Source organism: Varanus komodoensis, unplaced genomic scaffold (genome assembly GCF_004798865.1).
Source record: "Varanus komodoensis strain SLA01 unplaced genomic scaffold, ASM479886v1 scaffold44_3, whole genome shotgun sequence".
In the NCBI taxonomy this organism is placed as follows: Eukaryota; Metazoa; Chordata; class Lepidosauria; order Squamata; family Varanidae; genus Varanus; species Varanus komodoensis.
The window spans coordinates 7,604,253-7,623,893 of NW_025336010.1; the positions used below are offsets into that span (position 1 = coordinate 7,604,253).

Here is a 19,641-nt window from a genome sequence, read left to right on the forward strand (position 1 = left end):
CGCCCTCACCTGTCCTCCGAGACGCTGATGAGCCCCTCTTCCTTGGGCACGATGGCCGCCATGGTCACCGCGTCCTGCGAGCCCTCCACCTGGCCAAGCAGGATGGGCCGCCGGGTGAGCGGCGCCGCGGGCAGGGGCTCGGCGGCCATGGAGGGCAGCTCGGCGCGCCCGGCTCCTGCTGCGGCGGCGGCGGCGGCGGCTGCAGCCGGGCACCCACAAGCCGGCAGAGCCCTCCAGGAACGCCGCGCATGCGGGCAGAAGCGAGGCCGGAAGCGAGGGGCGGGGACCGGGGCCAGGGCCGCAGTCCGAGCGCTGTCGCGCACGACTTCCGGAGCTCGTGCGCAGCGGGTAGGCTTCTCCACGCGCCCCTCAGGAACAGTGTGGGGGCAAGAAGCAAGAAAGGACGCCGCACAGACGCAATCCTCCGTCTAAGCGCGCATAGCGCTGCGCCTGACAAGTGCATGCAAAGTGAAGCAGGCTTGCTCACGGACTCGCATTCATCACAACGCTTAGAAAGAATCACGTACTCTCCCCCCCACCGCCAAAAAAAAGCCTACAGAAGTTAAACTGGGCTCAGGTTGATTGATTGATCAAGCACAGTGCTGAGTTCTTTAAATGCCCCACAAGCGGAGATGCTACAGGTGGCGCTACCACGATGAGTCGCTTTACGCCACCCGATGTACAGTATTTCTACATGCCGCCTTGCTGGACAGGCAGAGGAGAGTAAATATCAAAGTCAAGCTTTTGTTGCAGCGATTTGGAAAACGCGGTATCTTTGCTATGCCTCCTCCTAGAATAAAAGGGAAAGTAAACGACTCTTGGGCCTCCAGCACTTGCTTAGGCTCCGATTTCCCAAGGAGGTCGACACTGGGGACTTGGGGTGTTTCGTTCATGAAAGGTTTGTCGCTCCTCCGTTCAAAGGTGGGGCTCCACACCGTTTCCTGACCTGCCAGAGATCCCGGGTCAGCTCATTTCTTCCTCGGCTCAAACTCTCCCACTGTCTTGCTGCCCTGCAACCACCTGAAGGGCTACAGTGCGGAGGGAGTGCGGGAATCCTGAATCACTTTGTGACACTGAGTTTCAAGGGATCCCTGAAGGACACTCGGCTGATGCCAAGCTTGCACTCTCAACAGTTCAAGCTTACACATGTGATGCACAAATCAACAGGTAGAACTTTCAGTGGTTACATAATGCAATCACTGACGCATCACCAGGTCTGAGAAAAAGACTGTTTTCTAGAAATGTAGCTGACACTGACCAGGCACCGGTCCAGAGAAAGCTAGTTGGCACTCGACAGATGCCAGCACCCCAAATAAAGGACAGTTCACACCAGTCCACCTAATTCTCCTCCTCTTCTATGTAATAGGACCCCAGTCCTCCCCTTCAGAGCATCTTCTTCGGTATGCAAGTGGGAAAGATCACACCATTGCAATTGTTTACTTCTGTAACCTGTTGGAAATCATTAACTGTGTTACATGTAAACTTTTAATGATCAATGTATAAAAGGGCCAACTGAGTAATGCTCAGGTGTGCCATTTGGAACAATTCGTTGGTAGCTGGTTATTCTCGAGAATAAATCCTTTAAAAGAAAAAATTCCCCTGTTGTGTATTTTGGGCATATGCACACCCGGACACGGACCATTTGATCAACACATCCCAGGCAAACATTTGTAACACTTCTCTTTTTATTTCTGCCTCATTATGCCCTCTCATTTTTACCTCGGTGACGTATCATTTTTTAAATAACCCCCTTTTTATAAACCACATCAACAATTAGAGTTCTGTTCAACCAACTAAAGGAGTAGGGTCCTGCAGTGAACATTAGTATTTGGGGAAGGGGGGGGGTTAAAAAGTCATTTCGGTGTCTTGAGCGCTCCTAAACCTGCCCTGTCGAACACTTCCATGAAGCACTCTAATGGGAACCGAAAGTAAGGGCTTCTGCGAAGCTCCTATTTTCCCTCTCTTTGGTGTGCAAGAAGGAGCTCGGTTGTAGCAACTTCATTCACTTGTGTCGCGTTCGTTCCTTCACTCAGCCAGTGCCAGATAGAAACGGAAAGTCTGGGAACAGGTGGGCTCTATATTGGTTTGCTGGACTCCTCATCATGTGTAGTAGCGGGGAGCCCGCACGCTTCTAACTTTGCGTCGCTTCTGTTGCTGAAAAAGCATGTCAGCAGCGTTCGACTTGGCCAAAAACTTTGGGACGACGGACAAGAGCTGCTGACTTTTAAAAGACAAGTGTGCTCCTCCAAGCAAGCCACCTTGGCACGATAAGTGATGATAATACCACTACCACATGGGCGGGGAGGGGGGGAGGAGCGACGACATGAAAGAGACTTGATGCAATTCAAGATGCATCCAGTCAGAAAGAAGCCAGACGCTTTTTGTCTTCTGAACATGCCAAAATGACAAGAGTTTTTAAAATCCGGTGGATCTGTCAGCACCAAAGTAGCACCAAATGTGCTCAACCCTCAGCACTGGGCAATCTCTTCCTTCATTCCCACGGATACCATGACATTATGCACCTTTATTTAATGTACACCTTTCCCCCCAAGATCATTAGATGTGGAAAAAGTAGATCAGAAAAGTAAACAAAGTTACATAGCATTTTATTGTTAAAAAGACAAGAAAATGCATTAAGATTGCTATTACTACTTTAAAACAGAGTATCTGCAAATTTACTTACCACTGATCAAGTGTTACAAGCCCTATTTCCTAACTCTATCCAACCTATCCATCCAAATTACCCTATCAAGCTGCCCCTCAAAATTCACCCACATCAAAGGCTTGAAAGACAGTGTTATCTCTGGCTGGGCTTGACTTCTACCAGGAAACTACCAGACTCTCCACAATTCACCAGACTCTCCACAAAGTCTTTGGTCTGGTGCAGCAGCTGCTCAGTTTTCAGACTACCCCCCCACCCCCCCACGCAGCTGCTACTTTGGATTTAGCTTGTCCCCACAAGGTTACTCCAGGATCTTCTCTCTCCTCCCTTGCAGACCTTCTTTAGCTTCTGCCTCACTAGCTTTCAGTTCTGCTTCTTCCTCTTGCAGCTGATCTCCTGATCAATGCCTTCCACAGTCTTCTGAATTCTAAGGCACCTCCTAATAACTCTGCCAGAATCAAACTGCCTGAGAAATGTTCAACAGCTCTTTATATATTGTTCAGTCAGAACCCCTCAGCCACTCAGCCTGGACATGGGTATCACATGGTACCAATTTCTATCCAACCTCCCTTTACAGAAAGACCAACCCCTGGCTTCCTTCCCCTCTCCACTATTGGTGGTTACCACTAATAGGTAACAACTATTTTTATCACCACACATTTGCAATGCAACCAGCATAAAAGACATACACTGTTAACCCATGCAGTCCTTTAGTCACTGAAACAAAACACAACTTTACATTTTGTTTCAGTTTTGGCACAGTTTCTTCACATTAGCTTGCTGCTAACCTACTGTGTTCACAGTGTATACAAATTGGTGATTTCCTGCCGCATTGTGGTCATAGCCATACTCATTCATCTTACCAAACTGCTGCCTTGTGTTGGTGCAGAATATGAGCTGGTTCTCTTTTAAGGGAAAAGAAACTAGTGGCTCTCGGATCCTGTCTCCACCTCATTCCCCCAGTGCTGTATGCTCTCAACTTTGCTTGCCTTCCACAGATCACAGCTGAACCTGTACAATATCACTCTTGCTATGCTAGCATAAATGAGGAGATTTGATGCAGATCTTTCAGACTGCTGGTGTTTCATCAATGGCATTAACCAGAAATGTGTTTCCTGTGCTCACAAGAAAGCTGAAAAATGTGTGTGTCCGCAATTCATCCAGAAACACAACCACCTGCAGTGGCTGGGCAGGGATACGCAACATTCCAGAGGCTGGGCCATTTGCTCACCCCTTTGGTCCACTAGATGTGCTTTCAGTGGGAAAGGCCATGCAACTGCAACTCAGTGAGGCAATGGTGAGGCGTGCACTGGGTGGAAGGCAGTACAGATTTAGAACTGAAACAACCCCCAGAAAGGACTTCACCACACCCCAGGACACTCGTTTAAAGGGTGGTGAGGCCCAGTTTTTGGATGCATTTCCCATCACTCCAGCCGGTAGTTTGCAAACCTGAGGATCTCACAGAGGAGAACATGCCAGACTGGACTTAATCTCTGGCATTTCGAGCCAGACAACCCAGTGTGTCAATGTTTCATTAACACAAGTGTGAACTCTATGGGCTGGTGCCTGCTAACATCCACTGTTTAGGGCAATACGGTCTGTCCAGGTGAGCAGCACTAGAGACTGGTCCCTCATCTTAATAGTGCCCATTATTCCAGCCTGATGGCTCACCTTGGCTGGTCTAATATCCTTCAGAAAATGCTGCAATTTTTTAGTGATCCATCAAGCACTGACCCACTTTTTCTGTTTGCACGATCAATTAATTAAGAGAGCCCAAGTGTGGGCTAACATAGCGACATATGAATTTAAACAGGGTGTTCTTCAGCCTCAGGGTGTTCTTTCTGCAGCATGCAGGATATTTGCCATTTGTGTGACGAGGAGATGCTCAGACCTAGGAGATGCCTTGTTGCTCAGGACAGTGAATGCTCTTTTAATCAGGAGTTATGAGTGTTAGTACACCATCCTCAATACACCCTAGTGCAGTGGTAGCGAACCTATGGCACACATATCACAGTGTGCATGCAGAGCCCTCTCTGTCGGCACACAAGCCAAGTTGCCCCAGCATCACCCCAGCAGCCGAGCATCAGATAGGGGCCATGTGCATGGTTGGAAAGGAGTAGTGGCGCCAGGAGACTCATTGGACACGACTCATCCGAGCTTTCGCATGGCCGGTCAGTGCACTGCCAAGGATACATATATATATTTCCTCGACTGGCTGTGAGTTGTTTTTTCTAAAGTAAAACCTCAGTATTCAGGTTTTATTGCAGTGTTGGCATTTTGCGATAAATAAGTGGGTTTTGGGTTGCAGTTTGGGCACTCAGTCTCTAAAAGGTTCACCATCACTGCCCTAGTGCATCTAATTATGGCAGTGGTTCCCAACCTTTTCCAGGCCCTGAACCCCTAGAAAATGTTTGATTTATGTTTGCACCCCGTACAAAAGTAATAACATATTTGAAGAAGTCAAATTTCTAGTGTTTGAGTCACAAATTGAACCACATTATCATCATCATTTCAATTTATATTCCGCTATACTAGTCCAAGGACTCTCCAAGCAGATTACAATATTACATAAAATAACAATACAGTACTGCAGGTGAACGTATTGAATGCAAAAAATAACCTTTTAACTCAGTGCATATAATTCAAATATAAACTGAGCAGTTAGAAAAAATTATAAACATAAAATCAATCCCAATTGTGAAGATAAAATTCAATGACTTCTTTGTTCCTGCTTCTCATTCATGATTTTGACAAAACGTGGAACTTTCTTGCTGACTGCAATCCACAAGTTTGCCTGAGGATTCAGGCAATTCCTAGATTTTGCCTTGATTGACAAAAGAGAACTTGAACCCAAACAAAAAAATAATAATTTTATTGCTTGGATAATTTTGACAAAAAAGTTGCAATTTGACAGTTTTGGCAACGCAGTCTCCCTCTTTCTCACACCCCCTGCAATGCCAATCTCATGCCCCCCAGAGGAGTGGGCATCCCCAGTTAGGAACCCCTGATTTATGTGGTAGGGAAAATCCACATGTTGTAAGAAGATCAATTTTCACATCTTTTCTGTAATCAGGGCAAAAGCAGGAAGGGAAGAAGCATTGTTGGCAGAGAAATAACCTGAAGTGAAGGGATTAAAGACCACTTTTTCACAGTTGCAGGGGCTGCAGTTTGTGAAACAACAGAACATCAGAGAAAGGAATCACAGAACTACACCTAACAGTTAACACCTTCCTTAAGACATTTCTTGATTTCAGAAATAATACTACATTTTTCATACTAAAAATAAATGAATACATCTAGGAAAGTGCATTTGAAAAACAGAAATGAAACTGAAGAATCACAACATTGTCTCAAGAATCCTTAAACAACCAAGAGTAAAGAACTGCAAGCACCCGATAAATGCCTTGCGTAGAAAAGATCAGAGTAAGCAAGAGTAGACTTGTAAGTTTTACAGAGAACACAGTTTAAGTGGTGGAGGCTAAAATTAAGACCCAGTAAAGAGTGGAAAAGATGAAGGGGGACAGCAGAGAATGAGATGGCTGGATGGGGTCATTGAAGCAGTTGGCATGAGTTTAAGTGGACTCTGGAGAGATGGTGGAGGACAGGAAGGCCTGGAGGAATGTTGTCCATGGGGTCACAATGGGTCGGACACGACTTCATGACTAGCAACAACAAAAAGAGTGGAAGGCTATTCTGAGGACCTCTCTCAGGTCCTAGTGTATCTCCCCTTCTGGATTATGAGCTTTGCAGCTGCTATTTCACAGTATAAAGTCTCCAGATAGAAGATGTGTTGTTCTGAATCAATGACACAGAAGAGGCACTGTAAGATGGCCCAGCACATTGATCAAACTTGTTAGACAAGTAGTGGACTTACCTGGAATTCCTCTAAAATCAGCCTCACTTGGATCAAACGTGTGTAATTCCCAGTGCAGGTAAAACCATTTTTAGATCCAAGTGACTGTTAATTGTGAACCTGAAAAGAAGGCAGTTGGACATTTTGGGGCATGCCACTCACAAACGACCCCTTTTTCGTTTTGCTCTGTCTGGCAATCTGTCTGCTTACAGAAATATAAAGGCAGTGGCTTGCCCGTTTTTTCCGTGTCCTACATTCCAGTAAATTTAAAGCAAGGCAGTTCTGGAGGATGTGCCTTTTCCTTTGATACAACCAATAAATTAGATGCACCCCTCCTAGCCTGATCAATTCTGCCGCTTCTGTCACAGTGTCTCCATGAGGTGACCTTTTATGGCTATACCTATCCAGTCCCTATCCATGTCTAGAATTAACTGTAGCCTCCCATGGCTTAACTTTCCTTCTGCTACCTCTCTCCATTTCTGCAAACTCCTCTTTCCCAACCAAAGCTATGGTAATGTTAATCAGGCCCTTTTTGAATGAAAATGTAACGGTGGGCTATATAGGGCTATATAGCCCACCATTACATTTTCATTCTGTACTTTTAGAGTTCTCTACATTTCTGTCTTTGGATATGGTCTACCCTACAAACTATCTTTATTATACAGACAGAGTTGGAATTGGCCTCCACGTGAGGGTTTTGTAGGACGAGGGTCAACGGTCAAGAGTAGGAATGGCTGGATACCTGCCGGGAACACTTGCCTGGCAGGGTCCCACTAGCAAGTGCCCCATGAAGCCACTCCTTCTCTCCACCATTGCACATGAGTTTGTTTACGGTCTTCTCTCTCTGGCCCAGACAATGGTGGAGGCACTCGCTGGCTCTGTGCCTGCCTGTCTGATAGTCGTAGCCATGAGGAGACCATGAGGAACAATAGCAGCTGGTGCCCATGGCAGTGGGAAGGCCAGTTTGTTGGGGGCACCTTTCCTAAGGGCCCACCAAACCCTGGAGCCCACCCTGTGACTTTTCCTCACCAGCCTTTTGACAAAAGCAAAATCAAACTTGTCCCTGGATGGGCTTTGGAGGTATAGAATTGGGAGTCATGGTCTGCTTCTGTGCCTTCTTAGCATTCCATGCCATCTCCTCTGGGAGGCCTTCTGGTTTCCTAAATTTGTTCCTAACCTAAAAGGATGGCTTTGTAGGCTTGCAGGACTGTCTGAAGCCTGAGCCTTGGTCCTTACTTGGTCCTGGTCTTGCTCTCATCATTCCAACCATTTACAATTCCACATCCATAATTATGTTGGCTGTAACTCAACCATATTTATAATCTTAATACATGCACACCCTGCAACTGCCCCACAACAGATATTGCAGTAAAAAAGTTTGTGCAGCTATATGTACTTTTATCCTTTACCTGGGGAGAAAGATATTCATCTTTGTTCTTCTCAGGTTGTTGGACCACCATGGGAAGATCCGGGCTGAGAGGTATGCCTCAGTGCTGGCTAGAGGAGTTCTCCTATCAGATGGAAGCAGTACAAACATACTGACTGTCTCCCTGAGGTAGGGCAATTCCACCACACTGATCTGTTCCAGAGAGCCCATCAGGAATTCTCCTGCAAGGTGGAAAACAAATGTGGAGCCTTGCATTCTTCAGGAAAAGCCGTGCAGATCTTGGCTCTGTGAGTACATGTGTAGTGATCACAATACTACATACTTTTGTATTGTATTGTATTTGTATTGTATTGTAATACACAATACCTTTCCATAGAACCTTCAAGTATTCAGAGCACTTTGCATGCATTATATGGTTGTAATCCTTACCACAGTGCTGTAAGCGATGTCTGTTTCATGCTCTCTCACACTGCAGATAGGAGGAGTGGCTTACTTAGGGCCACCTAGGAAGTTAATGGCAGAGGTGAGAGTTGAACCGGGAATTCCTGACTACATCAGTCTAATATTTGAGGAGGTATGTGTCCCTGGATTCTGAGGAGCAAAATGCAGCAGCAGAACACTGTTCAAAAGCTCATGTGAATCGAGAGGGTCTTTGCGTATTATTTATTTGTAGCATTTTTATCCCACCCTTCAGGTTTCCAAGGCAGTTTACAAAGACAATATTACCCACAGGCTTGTAGTCTAAAAGACCTGACATAAAAGGAAAGAGTCCTGCGAGGGAGGAGGGGAAAAGTAGATCCCAGCAATTGATTCTCAACTGCAAAGTTCAGCTGGTCAAGAAGTTGGATTTGAACTGAGCCAAAAGTCTGTGGCTACTTCCTCCTCCTTGAAGTGCTCAAAGTAGCTGTTCATAGCAGGAGGGAAAGGGGCTCTCAGCCAGAGCTGCACTACCCAGGCATGATAGACGGGTGTTTTGCAGCTGCTGCTTTTCCCTCTGAACACAGTATTTCCCCACTAGAGCATACCAGAAGAAATTTTTAATGAAAGTCTGCATATGCCACATACTTAGGCACACAACTCTGACTACAACCCTGACTCACAGGAAGGTTTTAATCATACTGCGGCACTTTTTTGCAAGAAAAATCACTTTAGCTTTAGGGTGAGTTGGACCATAAGGAAGGCTGAGCGCCAAAGAATTGAGGCCTTTGAATTGTGGTGTTGGAGGAGACTCCTGCGAGTCCCTTGGACTGCAAGGCAATCAAACCAGTCAGTCCTAGAGGAGATCAACCCTCACTGCTCTTTAGAAGGCCAGATCCTGAAGATGAAACTCAAATACGTTGGCTACCTAATGAGAAGGAAGGACTCACTGAAGAAGAGACTAATTCTGGGAACAATTGACAGCAAAAGAAGAAGGGGGCGGCAGAGAATGAGATGGCTAGAAGGAGTCACTGAAGCAGTCGGCATGAGCCTAAGTGGACTCTGAGGGGTGGTGGAGGACAGGAAGGCCTGGAGGAATGTTGTCCATGGAGGTCGGGCCAGATGGGTCAGGCATGACTTTGCGACTAAACAACAAATAATTTTACCCCCATCATTTATTGTCAGTTCTAAACCTTGCTGCAAGCTCTTTATGTGAGGCATGCAATTTTTCACAAGGATTCTCTAACATGGATGTCCTTTCTAACAGATTATCTGTGAACAGAGGTGAGACAGTTTCGACAGGAATCTAATCTTGGAACACGCACCATTAAATTTGCCCATGCCTTTCCATTTAAAGCTGCAAATTTCTATCCCTTTTGATAATCCATATAAGATTTAAAATGTAATAGGCTTGTACTTCCAAGTACAATCTGTCTCTAAAGTTTAGAGGAAAATATGTATTAGCTGACATTAATTCTTGGACATGCAAGCTTGTTAAACCAACACTGTGTGTGCTTTGAAATAGAACTGCGCCAAATATTGCTCTGACGTGGGGGTCTTGGTGGGCAGCCCAGCAAAATGTTCCTTGAAATGTTCCCAGTTCTTTCTTACCTGTTCAATGTTCCCAATCTGTGCCATTTCCCCCCTCCCCCGCTGCACTCCATATTGCTGGCAAGATGCTTTTAGCCAATCAGAAATCGTCTAGTCAACATGATGATGCCACATCACCACAACGGCACGAAGCCAATTCAGAGTGAAGGTAATGTTTAGTTGCTATAGCTGGGCAGTATCTTTACTAAGGTCAAGCATTTTGAGAAGCAAGAACATCTTTTTATCCTGAGAGTGACCACTTTGTCCCGAAAGGCTATGGTGGCTCCTCCTAGAATAAACAATGTTAGACTATTTTCCAAAACCTAATGATATGATTACAAGAAAGATAAGGAAAGGTAAGTGGGTGAGTGACATTCACCCCTTCCTTTAAAAAAAAGGGTCAATGTACAAGTTTGGAATCAGCTGGATCCAAACTGAACCATTCATAAAATAGACCCTCGGAAATCAGTGGGGCTCAAGTTGTCATATTTCAGTTGGCCTACATCACACATGACTATGTCCTGACTGGACCCATTTATATTTGCATATGTTAACTTGTGCAGAATTACAAAATCCTGCACCAAAATTAACTTCTGCAAAATATTGCAGGAGCATCCCTTGCCCCATTGGATGCTCTCTTCTTCTCCTGTAGCGGGTTGAATCAAGCCTGGCATAATTACCATAATTGACATCTGCACTGAGATACATTGTAGGCACTTTCAGGGTGGTGCCCGTCTGTCATTGTAAAGGGCAAGGGCTGAGTGTCTCTGAAGGCAAACTTCCTCTGCCAAGTGCTTTTGAAGTGCGTGGTGCTCACCACGGCTACCTGGCTCAGGGAGGAATCCGCAGTTTCCAAGGACAGGGAACGGGTTTCTCCGTCTGCAGGGGAGAGAGAGCCAAATGATACTGCGCAACTCCAGAAATGTAAATGTTTAATTAGCATTATCTGCACAAAGATAGCCCCATCATTCTTCTGCTCCAGCAGGACTTTACGTGACTCAGGACCATCTTCATCAAAGAATTCTTATTTTTTAAAGTTAATTTTTATTGCAGTTATTTCAACTTTATTTGTAAACCAGCTGGGTAGGACTTACAGCCTGAAAGGCAGCATATAAAAATTGCCATTAATGAGAGCCAGGTATTAACGATTACTTATTGGGCCAGTCATTCATTCTTAGCCTAACTTCCTTCCCAGGGTTGTTGGTGTTGTGGGGATAAAATGGAGCTATGTAAGCTGTCTTGCATTCCTCACATGAGGAAGAATGCAGGATATAAATCCCAGGTACTGATCAACAGTAACAACTACAACAACAACATGTTTATCTTTGTTGCAAACTGAGCTGAGAACATGTTTAACTGCAGAGCAAAAATATTTTATATACATGCATAAATCCATTAAAATCAGCAGAAGGCCCCTGGCTCTGTGGTGCAGCACATACTTTGCCTGCAGAAGACTGCTGCTTTGATTTGCACACCTCAGGATTTGTTGGGAAAGACCGCCTTTGAATCCCTGGATTGCTGCTGTCCCCAGCCAGTGTGGTCTGAGCATGGCAAATTGCTCTATTCCTACTGGGATGGAGGATGCCTCTCCTCAACCTGAGATCCGGGGGGGGGGGGGGGGGGGGGTGCACTGGGCCCTGCTTGGCTGGGGTCTCGAAGTACCTGGTGCAAAGCAGGTCCATTCAAAAGCTACATGACCAAATGTGTCGCTTTACCTCCAATGCTTGTGGCAATCCACTCGTTGATCTGTGCTGCAGAGCTGTTTGGCTCGCTGAAATTTGTTTGCTGCACTGTGTTGTTTGTCCAGAAGGCAGCGTGCTGAGCACACTGAGGTGAAAGAGGAACTCCGGCTTGAACAAAGACGGCACAAGCCAGCTGTGCTGTGGGGCCTTGGCTTGGGTTTGCCATTTCTTCGTATGCAGCGTGCAAGAAGTCCCGTGTGTCCTGATCTAGGGACAAGAAATGCCTTTGAGTTATTGATTTCTTGGACAATGAAGAAAATGCTCTGGTAAAAAATACACCCACCCAGCACTATTAATAGTCAGCCCTATGATCTTTAGAGGGCCATTCCAGAGAAGGGACCATAACTCATTAGAGGAGCCCCTTCTTGGCATGCAGGAAGTCTCAGTTTATGTCCCTGGCAGCTCCAGGCAAGGCTGGAGAAATTCCTGGCTGTGACTCTGGAGAGCTGCTGTGGATCAGTGCTGACACTACTGGGATAGATGACAATGCCCTCTATTCCTTTGCCTCATTCCTCAGTTTTCTGCTGTAGTCATCTGGTTTTGTTTTTCTGTTGCTCTGCTTCCAGACACATCAGCTTCCCTACAGGCACATAGGTTGAAAGGGAATGATGCCCAAATGTTAAACGGGCACACCAATTCTGCAAGATGACTAGCCAAGGAGTTGATTGCTGAGCACACACTGACAGCGCACGTTTGAGAGCCCACTGGTGCACTAAAAGCAAAGACTCTTGCATATGGTCAGAGACCAAGTATTTGAATACACGTTTCTACCTTGAACCATATGTAATACTTGCAAGAACAGAAGGAAGGGTGGGTGGATTGTTTGTATGTATTATAAATGGCATCAAAACTCTATGGGAGAGACAGCTTTTCAGGATTTTATCAGGGGATATAAGGGGGTTTTTCATTGCAATGGCAGCAGAAAATTAAAAATATAATGTTTAGATTTTGAGACTTAGGGTGCAATTGCATGCATGTTCAGACCAGGAAGTCCTACAGTTTCCAGCATCCTGCAACCAGTCCTGTAGACTGGAAACTGCTGGGCATTGTAGCATTTCTTTCTGTCTAAACAAGCACAGAATAAGGCCTTTCCACACAATCATATTCATTTATTCCTAGAAGTAATTTCCACTAAATTAAATGGTACTTACGCCCAGGCAACCCTGCATAAGATTACAGTCCTAGAGTATGAGTCTGAAAGAAAGTATGATGTTGGCAAAGATAGCATTAAATTAAATTAAAGGGGAAAACCTGCCAAGTTTGTTTTGATTTATATGTTTTCTCTGGTGTTGGTCAAAGCTGCAAAGGGAATTTTAGGATGGTATGCAGCAGTCACCGAAAAGCCAATTTTACAGATGGTACCTTACCATGAGTGCTATATTCCAGAGCTTGCTTTAGCTGTGCAAAGGTATGCTCCAAGCTGCAGAAGTTGCAGGGACAAAGAAACACTTGCCGGGGAGATGGCGAAGTTGGTTCTGTTATCAGCCAGTTCTGCCAGGTGTTGATAAAGGTTGAGGGCAAACTTGGTTTTCAGGTTCTTTGGGTCATGGTGGTATTCACAGCCCTCAACATTCAAACAGCAAAGAGACAAAAGAAGGGCTGTGACGGAAAGAGGCTGCTTGAAGACAGAACAGAACATGGGCCAAAGTTTGACACACCTGCAAGGAATGATGGGGAAACTTGATTACTGTCACAAATGATAATTGAACTCTAATCAGGTATAAGATGTGTAATGGGCAAAAGTCTTCCACTTTCCACTATGTCAAGCTAAGGAATGTTTCCCAGTGCATTTGCTCAGTCATATTGTGCATACTGAAAATATATTCGCTTTCAATGAATAACATTCAGTACAAAGATGTGTGTGGGTGTGCGTGCATGCATGTGCACATGTGTGCACATGTTACATTGGTCCCAGAAAATAAAGAATACATAGTAAGAGAGAAGTGCAGAACTCATCCTTGGGCAATACAGTTATTGAGGCCAGCCAAATTTCCACATTCTGTGGAATTTTAAAGGGCAAAGATCTTACCCAACTGGGGATTGTGGGGGTTTTTTCCTGCATGGGTCATCACTGCTTCTTTTTTTTAAGATAAGAAAGGTGCTCTCTGTTATTGGACTTCAGGATGTGCATGCTAAAAGTCTAGAAGGGTTGCCAGTGCAAAGCTCTGCTACAGCAAAGGAAATGCATTTTAACTACACAGACAGCACAATTACTTGTCATGCAAATTATTTCTAAATTTTCTCAGACAAAGAAAACTCACAAGCTAAGCAGAAAAGACCTGGACAGTTCCCTCTAAACAATGCAAGTTCAGAAATGCTACACCTAATTCCATCTCCAAATTTTGCACACATGCCTACCCTGTGTGCTTTTTTCTCTAGAGAGCGACTGAGTTCTTCCAACATGCTTACCGTAAGCTCTGTTGAATCATGTTGCGATGCCTTTCCACTGTGCTCCCGTTAGACCCATGTGTGGTTTTAGTCTATCCCCTTCTGCAATATATAATGAAGCAAGGTCTTAGTCATAAGACCACACTGAAAGGGATAGTGAGCGGTCATGGTCTCTGCCGGCGATGTCTGTACCACCCTACCTAAATTCCATTTAAGTTCTATATGGAGCCAGGCAAAGAGGCTCTATTAGCCAGCAAATCCTGAGTGAGGAACAAAAAAGAACGGATGGAGAAGGAGCCAGCAAGCACAGTCCAAGTCTCAGGAGGCTTGTGACCTGCTTCAGCTAAGAAAAGTGTCCCCTACCAGCATCACTCCCCCCCCCCCCCCCCCTTCCTCTGGTTGCACATTCCATAGACCTCTCATTCATTCACTCCTGGAAGAAACAATCATGCCTGATAGGTGCCAGGCACAAAGCTTATCTGAGCAGGCTGGGGGAAGAAGGCACAACCACCCTAGGCAAAACGTTCTCCATGATGCCTCCATCCAATTTCAACTTGGCAGTCTTACCATCAAGTATTAGGCACATTTGAGAAGAAAGAGGCTCTCCCAATTGATAGACATCAGTTCTTTAGCTGTGGTGAATCATACTTCCAGCCCGGTTTTTTTTACAGAAAAAGAAAAGGGGAGGCAGGCAGAGGGATGTGTGGTATACATTGACAAAGCTCTGTAAAATGGGAGAACTGCAGATAAGTAATGTTGCTTCCAGTTCAGGACCGAAATAGGATTCAGGACCTTCAAAATCTGGAAACATTTGACAGATTTGCACTGGGGACAAGAGCATGGTGGGAAGGCCTGGCAGTCTGAATGGCCCACTCTCTCCCTTTCCCCTCACTGACCTCTAGAGCAGCCTTACCCAATCTAGTGCCTTTTAAAAGTTTTGGACTTCAGCTCTCATCTGCACTAGCCAATATGGTGAGTGGTCAGGCATGTTGGGAGTTGTTATGCAAAACATCTGGAGGGCATCAGGTTGGGAAAGATTGCTCCACAACAGGAAGATAGGTATCCAGACATTTTGGACTTCAGCTCCCAGGAGTCCCTGCCAGCATGGACAACAGTCAAGAATGCTGGGAATTGGTATCTAGAACATCTAGACAACCACTTGCTGCCCACTTGGCTCTAGGAGAAAAGAAGCCTAGGTCCCAGGGCATAGTTTGAAGTCTGCAACATTGCTGAAGCCAAGCAGGTCTGGATCTGTTCAATATTCAGAACACCAGTCTGAGTTCTACAGGAACAAAATGATATGTAAATGCAATCAAAACATTTAAAAATGTGCCCAGAAGCTGCTTGTCTGGTGAATGAATAATTTGTTTTGAACTTTTGCATAAAATTGTGATAGTAGATGCATTCTAAACCAGATTCAGTGTTAAAGAACAACTTCCTTTATAGGTGTGGCTTTCTTGGCAGTACTTCACAGGAGTGTGAGAATGAAATTATGATCAAGATGCGAATTCCATGTGTCCATGTGCAGATGGGTAACCTGTTAGGAAAAGAGAGAAAGGCAAACTGAGACCTGCACTATGCATAACATGCTAATTAAATGCAGAAATAAAACACGGATGAATAGATAACACAACTCAACAAAGAAGAATGGGAAACACCAAATCCTGGGCAAAATTTAAATAGGAAGAGAATGCAAGATCAACAAGTTATAAATGCAACAAGCACTTTTCATTATCACGGGTTAAAAATCTGTGAAATTTCATAGAATGGCTTGTGTTCAGGGGGAGGGAAAGTCTACCTGTTTGCTTTTTTTAACCCTCTATTTGAAGGGTTCCTTCATTGGAGGGCCTGCCCAATTCAAAGTATAAAGTTTGGTACAAAGATAAAACCATAAGCAGCTGAGAGAGCAAGAGAGGACTTGAAGTAGACCAGCAACCATTAGTACCTGCACACCAGATGCAGAAGACAGGTCCATGGGTCATGGCCTCCCTGCTGTGATGAAATTTGCTGTATTTTCACTGAAGCTATAGTTATCATTCTGTTCTGGAGAGGGAAGTGCACAGATCCTTAAACAATCTCAGGTCAGAGAAGTGCTAGCAGAACCAATTCTGGTGCTGATGCTGTTCTATGAACTAAGAGCTAGCAGAAGACCATGGATTTTATCTAGTGCTAGTCCTACTTAGAGTACACCCATTGAAATGAATAGGACTTAAATGAGACAAACATTGAATGCCACCCATTGGGTGACACTGTGCATGAGATCAGGCAATGTCTTGCACAAACGGAAGCACACTTCTGGATTTCAGTGGTCTTTTTTAGGGCAAGGATCTTATAGGAAGGGCATAATTGTGTGCATGTTTAGACAGAAAGGGGTTCTACAACTCCCAGCATTCCTTGCCAACATGGATTATGCCCACAAGATCCCTCTGCTTGCGGAAGGGGCATCTCTGGAGTCGGATCCTTCTAAGCATGTTTACTTGGAAGTAGTTTTTCCTGACCTCTGTGCAAATTGGTTCCTGGATGTGCTTAGTGTTGTAGGCTTGAGAGCATGAGAGGATTCTGCTGCTGGGGCTGCTCTTACTCATCTTTGTATGCAAGAGTTGTGGGGAAAACTCTGCAAAGCATAACCAGAAAGGCTATTTTGGATTATTTTAAGAAAAAGTGTTTTATTCATAGAATGGAGGTGAGGGAAAATTGGATAAGAGTTGTGTCATTTCCTTATCCTTAAATGTATCCCACCCCTTATCCAGCAGGTACCTGCGGAGGTTGTGCCACAACACAGAGAATGCCATTGCCTTGCCACGACAGATGAGCCACCGACAACCATGTGGGAGTCCCCTGGATTATTTGTAGGACCTTTCACAATGTACATGTCAATCAATGTTAGTTACAAGGCACTTCCTGGGCACAAATCAATAGACAGCTTGTCCACTGAATGACAAGATGGGTTTAAAGCATGGATCTGCGGTAGGCAGCTTACAGCCTTCCAATGTGTTGGTCTGTCACTTCTATGTTGACTAGGACTGATGTGACTTGTAGGCTAAAACATCTGGAGGGCCACAAATTACCCATCCCTAGTATAAGTGAGGACACTGTTTAATGTTGCTTTTGGGTAATCACTTAAATAAAAGAAAAAGAAAGTATGATCACCTACATGCTACACATTTAATAGAGTGGATAGTTTAGTCAAGAATCCATATATTTTGCAGTTCAGTTTTAATAGCAAAGCTCTGACATTTGCAGAAGGAAGGAATTGCCCAGACTAGACTCCTAGCATTGGTTTAAAATTAATGCTCATAGGTTACCCTCACTTCCACAAGACTGGAGGCGGAGAGGAAACATTGCAGCAGCTTCTTTTTTTAATAACTTGCTGTGTTTGTACTTCCAAGGTCTCTGTAGCTGTGCAAATATTTGATGCATTTTTCCTATGTTTATAGCAAGTTGAACACTCATTGTATTTTTATCTTTATTGGATATAGCTAAGAAATGCTTTCATTTAGATTTAAGTGTGACAGCAATATTATCTTCTAAGGAATTTGCCTTGGATTAGGAATACTGTACAGGCTAAAATTCCGTTGGATAGGGGATTAGAATATTATGTTCGAGCTCTTGCTTGTGGCAGTCACTGGTCCTTATGTAAATATATCTATCAAAACATTTTTCAACAAAGATGTTGGCAATTCTTTTACCTGGGGTGCATTGTTAGACAGAAAAACACTGGCTGGGAAATGTGAGCAGTTAGGTCTTTTTTCTGCCTGAACATGCATAGGATTGCAACCATATACTTTGCATTCCTAATACATTTATATAATTACTAGACATTTACATAATTACAAATATTAGTTCTTCTGGAATTCCATGGGGCTTCACAGCTTATTTCTAACTGAAGGTCATAATCTGTTTGTGACATCACACTTGTTATTGCGGCTAACATTGTGATGTCACCAATGGAGGATTATTACTCTGAGAGGGGCATAAGCTGTAGAGCAGATCAACTCCAGAGAATAAAGAGCTTGCTTTGACGTAAATGTCTCTGGTAATGAAAGATGATAAAAGAGGCTTACTCACCCTTTGCTTCTAAATCCCAGAAAATATGACAGAAGAAGATTGGCCATCAACTAGAATAGTAGTAAAACATCTCCATGAGGCATCTGTTTTCTGTCTTGAGCTTGGCTGCCTAACTTCTTTGCATTCATGATCTTCTCTTCATCACAGTAACCCAGTACTGTCAGAAACGATTCCTTAGGCCATCAAGGGCACAGAGCTTCAGCACCTTCAGAGTTTCTGTTCACACATCTCTCTTGTCATTCTTCCTATCCTGGGGAGACAGGCAGTGATAGCAGGCTGTGGTACCAGATCTCTCCCATCCATCAATCACCAGCCAAATGTTAATGGATGCCACCAGATATGGATTTGTAGGTGTCAGTAAATGATGAAAGCAATACTTACCTGGTAACTGGCCTAAGGATTCCACCAAACATGGGGCTCCTTTGCTTCTTTTGATCCTATCTGTGGTTTGTATTAATACTTGAACAATGCAGGAATTTTAGCCCCTTTCCCCCTCTTATTTCCTTTGGGACTGATGTTGAAAAGCATGCAAGATTTGGAGATGCTGTAAGCAGAAAAAAAAAAAGGTTGATTGAGAGATATTGTTACTTTATATATAGACAAAGGGAAAAGTACCAAGAAAAAGAAGTGACTTAACTAGGAACTTTGGTTCTTGTTGTTTCCAGATGAACGCCTCCCTTTATGAAAATGACACTTTTGCGTCCAACTGATCTCAAAAAGCTGCAAAGCTGCTCTGATCTCAAAAAACTCTGTGGGTTTGAGGAAGTGATACCATACTGAAATTGACCTCCTCCAAATGCAGAGGTTGGATCCAGAGGCAGTCATACAAAAGAGCAGGGCCATTGAAATCAATGGGACTTCTGTTAGTCATGACTGACTAAAGCCCATTGGTTTTAACGGATCTGCAGGAAATATGACCAAGGGCTTTTCTACACCAGGGTTTTAACCTGGCCCTTTATTGAGGCTTTGGATTCTGGATTCTTTGCAAGATTAAGATGAGCTCCTTTACATATTATTCTCTGTGATTATTATTTTCTCTGCTTTTGTGTATGTGCCATACACACCCACAAAGTACAGCAGGATCACAAAAAATGCACTAGCTTTTCATTGCAGTTCATTCCAACATTTTCAGCCAGTACTAGTTTCCTCCCTCTAAAAAAGGCTTAAAAACATGGTAGAGGCTCATGATGGTGTCCTGTCAAGCACCCACAAAATTCTGTGAGGAATCAAGAGCAAGTGCACAAGAAATTCCTCTTGCAGAGAAGCCCTCAGTCTAGAACTCCCCCCTGGTGTGGAACAAATGATACAAATGAAGAATATGACCCAGGCATGGAAGGCTATTGAGCTTTACAGTTAACCCCTTATAGAAAAGCTCTGACATTTGCAGAAGGATGGGGGCTTTGCCTTTGATTTTGGTAGATAACAAGTCAGTAGCAATAACTGCAATTTCATTGTGCCAGTGATGTGACATGTGGGATCTGGATCCGCTCTCTCTCTCTCTCTCTCTCTCTCTCTCTCTCTCTCTCTCTCTCTC

General features: G+C 44.4%; 3 protein-coding genes across 4 annotated transcripts in view; all 3 read right to left on the reverse strand.

The window, feature by feature from the left end:
• The window catches only part of WDFY2 (WD repeat and FYVE domain containing 2), an 85,611-nt gene extending 85,416 nt beyond the window's left edge, over positions 1 to 195 (reverse strand). Inside the window, exon 1 of one of the 2 annotated variants that reach the window (XM_044444277.1) lies at positions 10 to 195. In XM_044444277.1, the coding sequence (XP_044300212.1) occupies positions 10 to 149 (140 nt within the window). In that variant the 5' untranslated portion in view covers positions 150 to 195. The remainder of the gene's footprint in view (positions 1 to 9) is intronic. The other variant, XM_044444276.1, reaches the window with a different exon arrangement.
• Positions 196 to 6,256: 6,061 nt separating this feature from the next.
• Positions 6,257 to 14,361, reverse strand: SERPINE3 (serpin family E member 3). Its single transcript, XM_044444270.1, is given in 10 exon segments — positions 6,257 to 6,457; positions 6,537 to 6,577; positions 6,579 to 6,635; positions 7,925 to 8,123; positions 10,590 to 10,641; positions 10,643 to 10,788; positions 11,625 to 11,858; positions 13,019 to 13,062; positions 13,064 to 13,309; positions 14,061 to 14,361. Coding segments are annotated over 10 exon segments (1,128 nt in total). The 5' UTR covers positions 14,081 to 14,361; the 3' UTR covers positions 6,257 to 6,368.
• A 328-nt stretch (positions 14,362 to 14,689) lies between these two features.
• Positions 14,690 to 19,641, reverse strand: part of FAM124A (family with sequence similarity 124 member A) — a 35,804-nt gene continuing 30,852 nt past the window's right edge. Inside the window, exons 4-6 of the mRNA XM_044444202.1 lie at positions 18,489 to 18,651; positions 18,108 to 18,357; positions 14,690 to 15,576 (exon numbers count right to left, since the gene is read on the reverse strand). Coding sequence (XP_044300137.1) covers positions 18,604 to 18,651 — 48 coding nt within the window. The 3' untranslated portion in view covers positions 14,690 to 15,576; positions 18,108 to 18,357; positions 18,489 to 18,603. The remainder of the gene's footprint in view (positions 15,577 to 18,107; positions 18,358 to 18,488; positions 18,652 to 19,641) is intronic.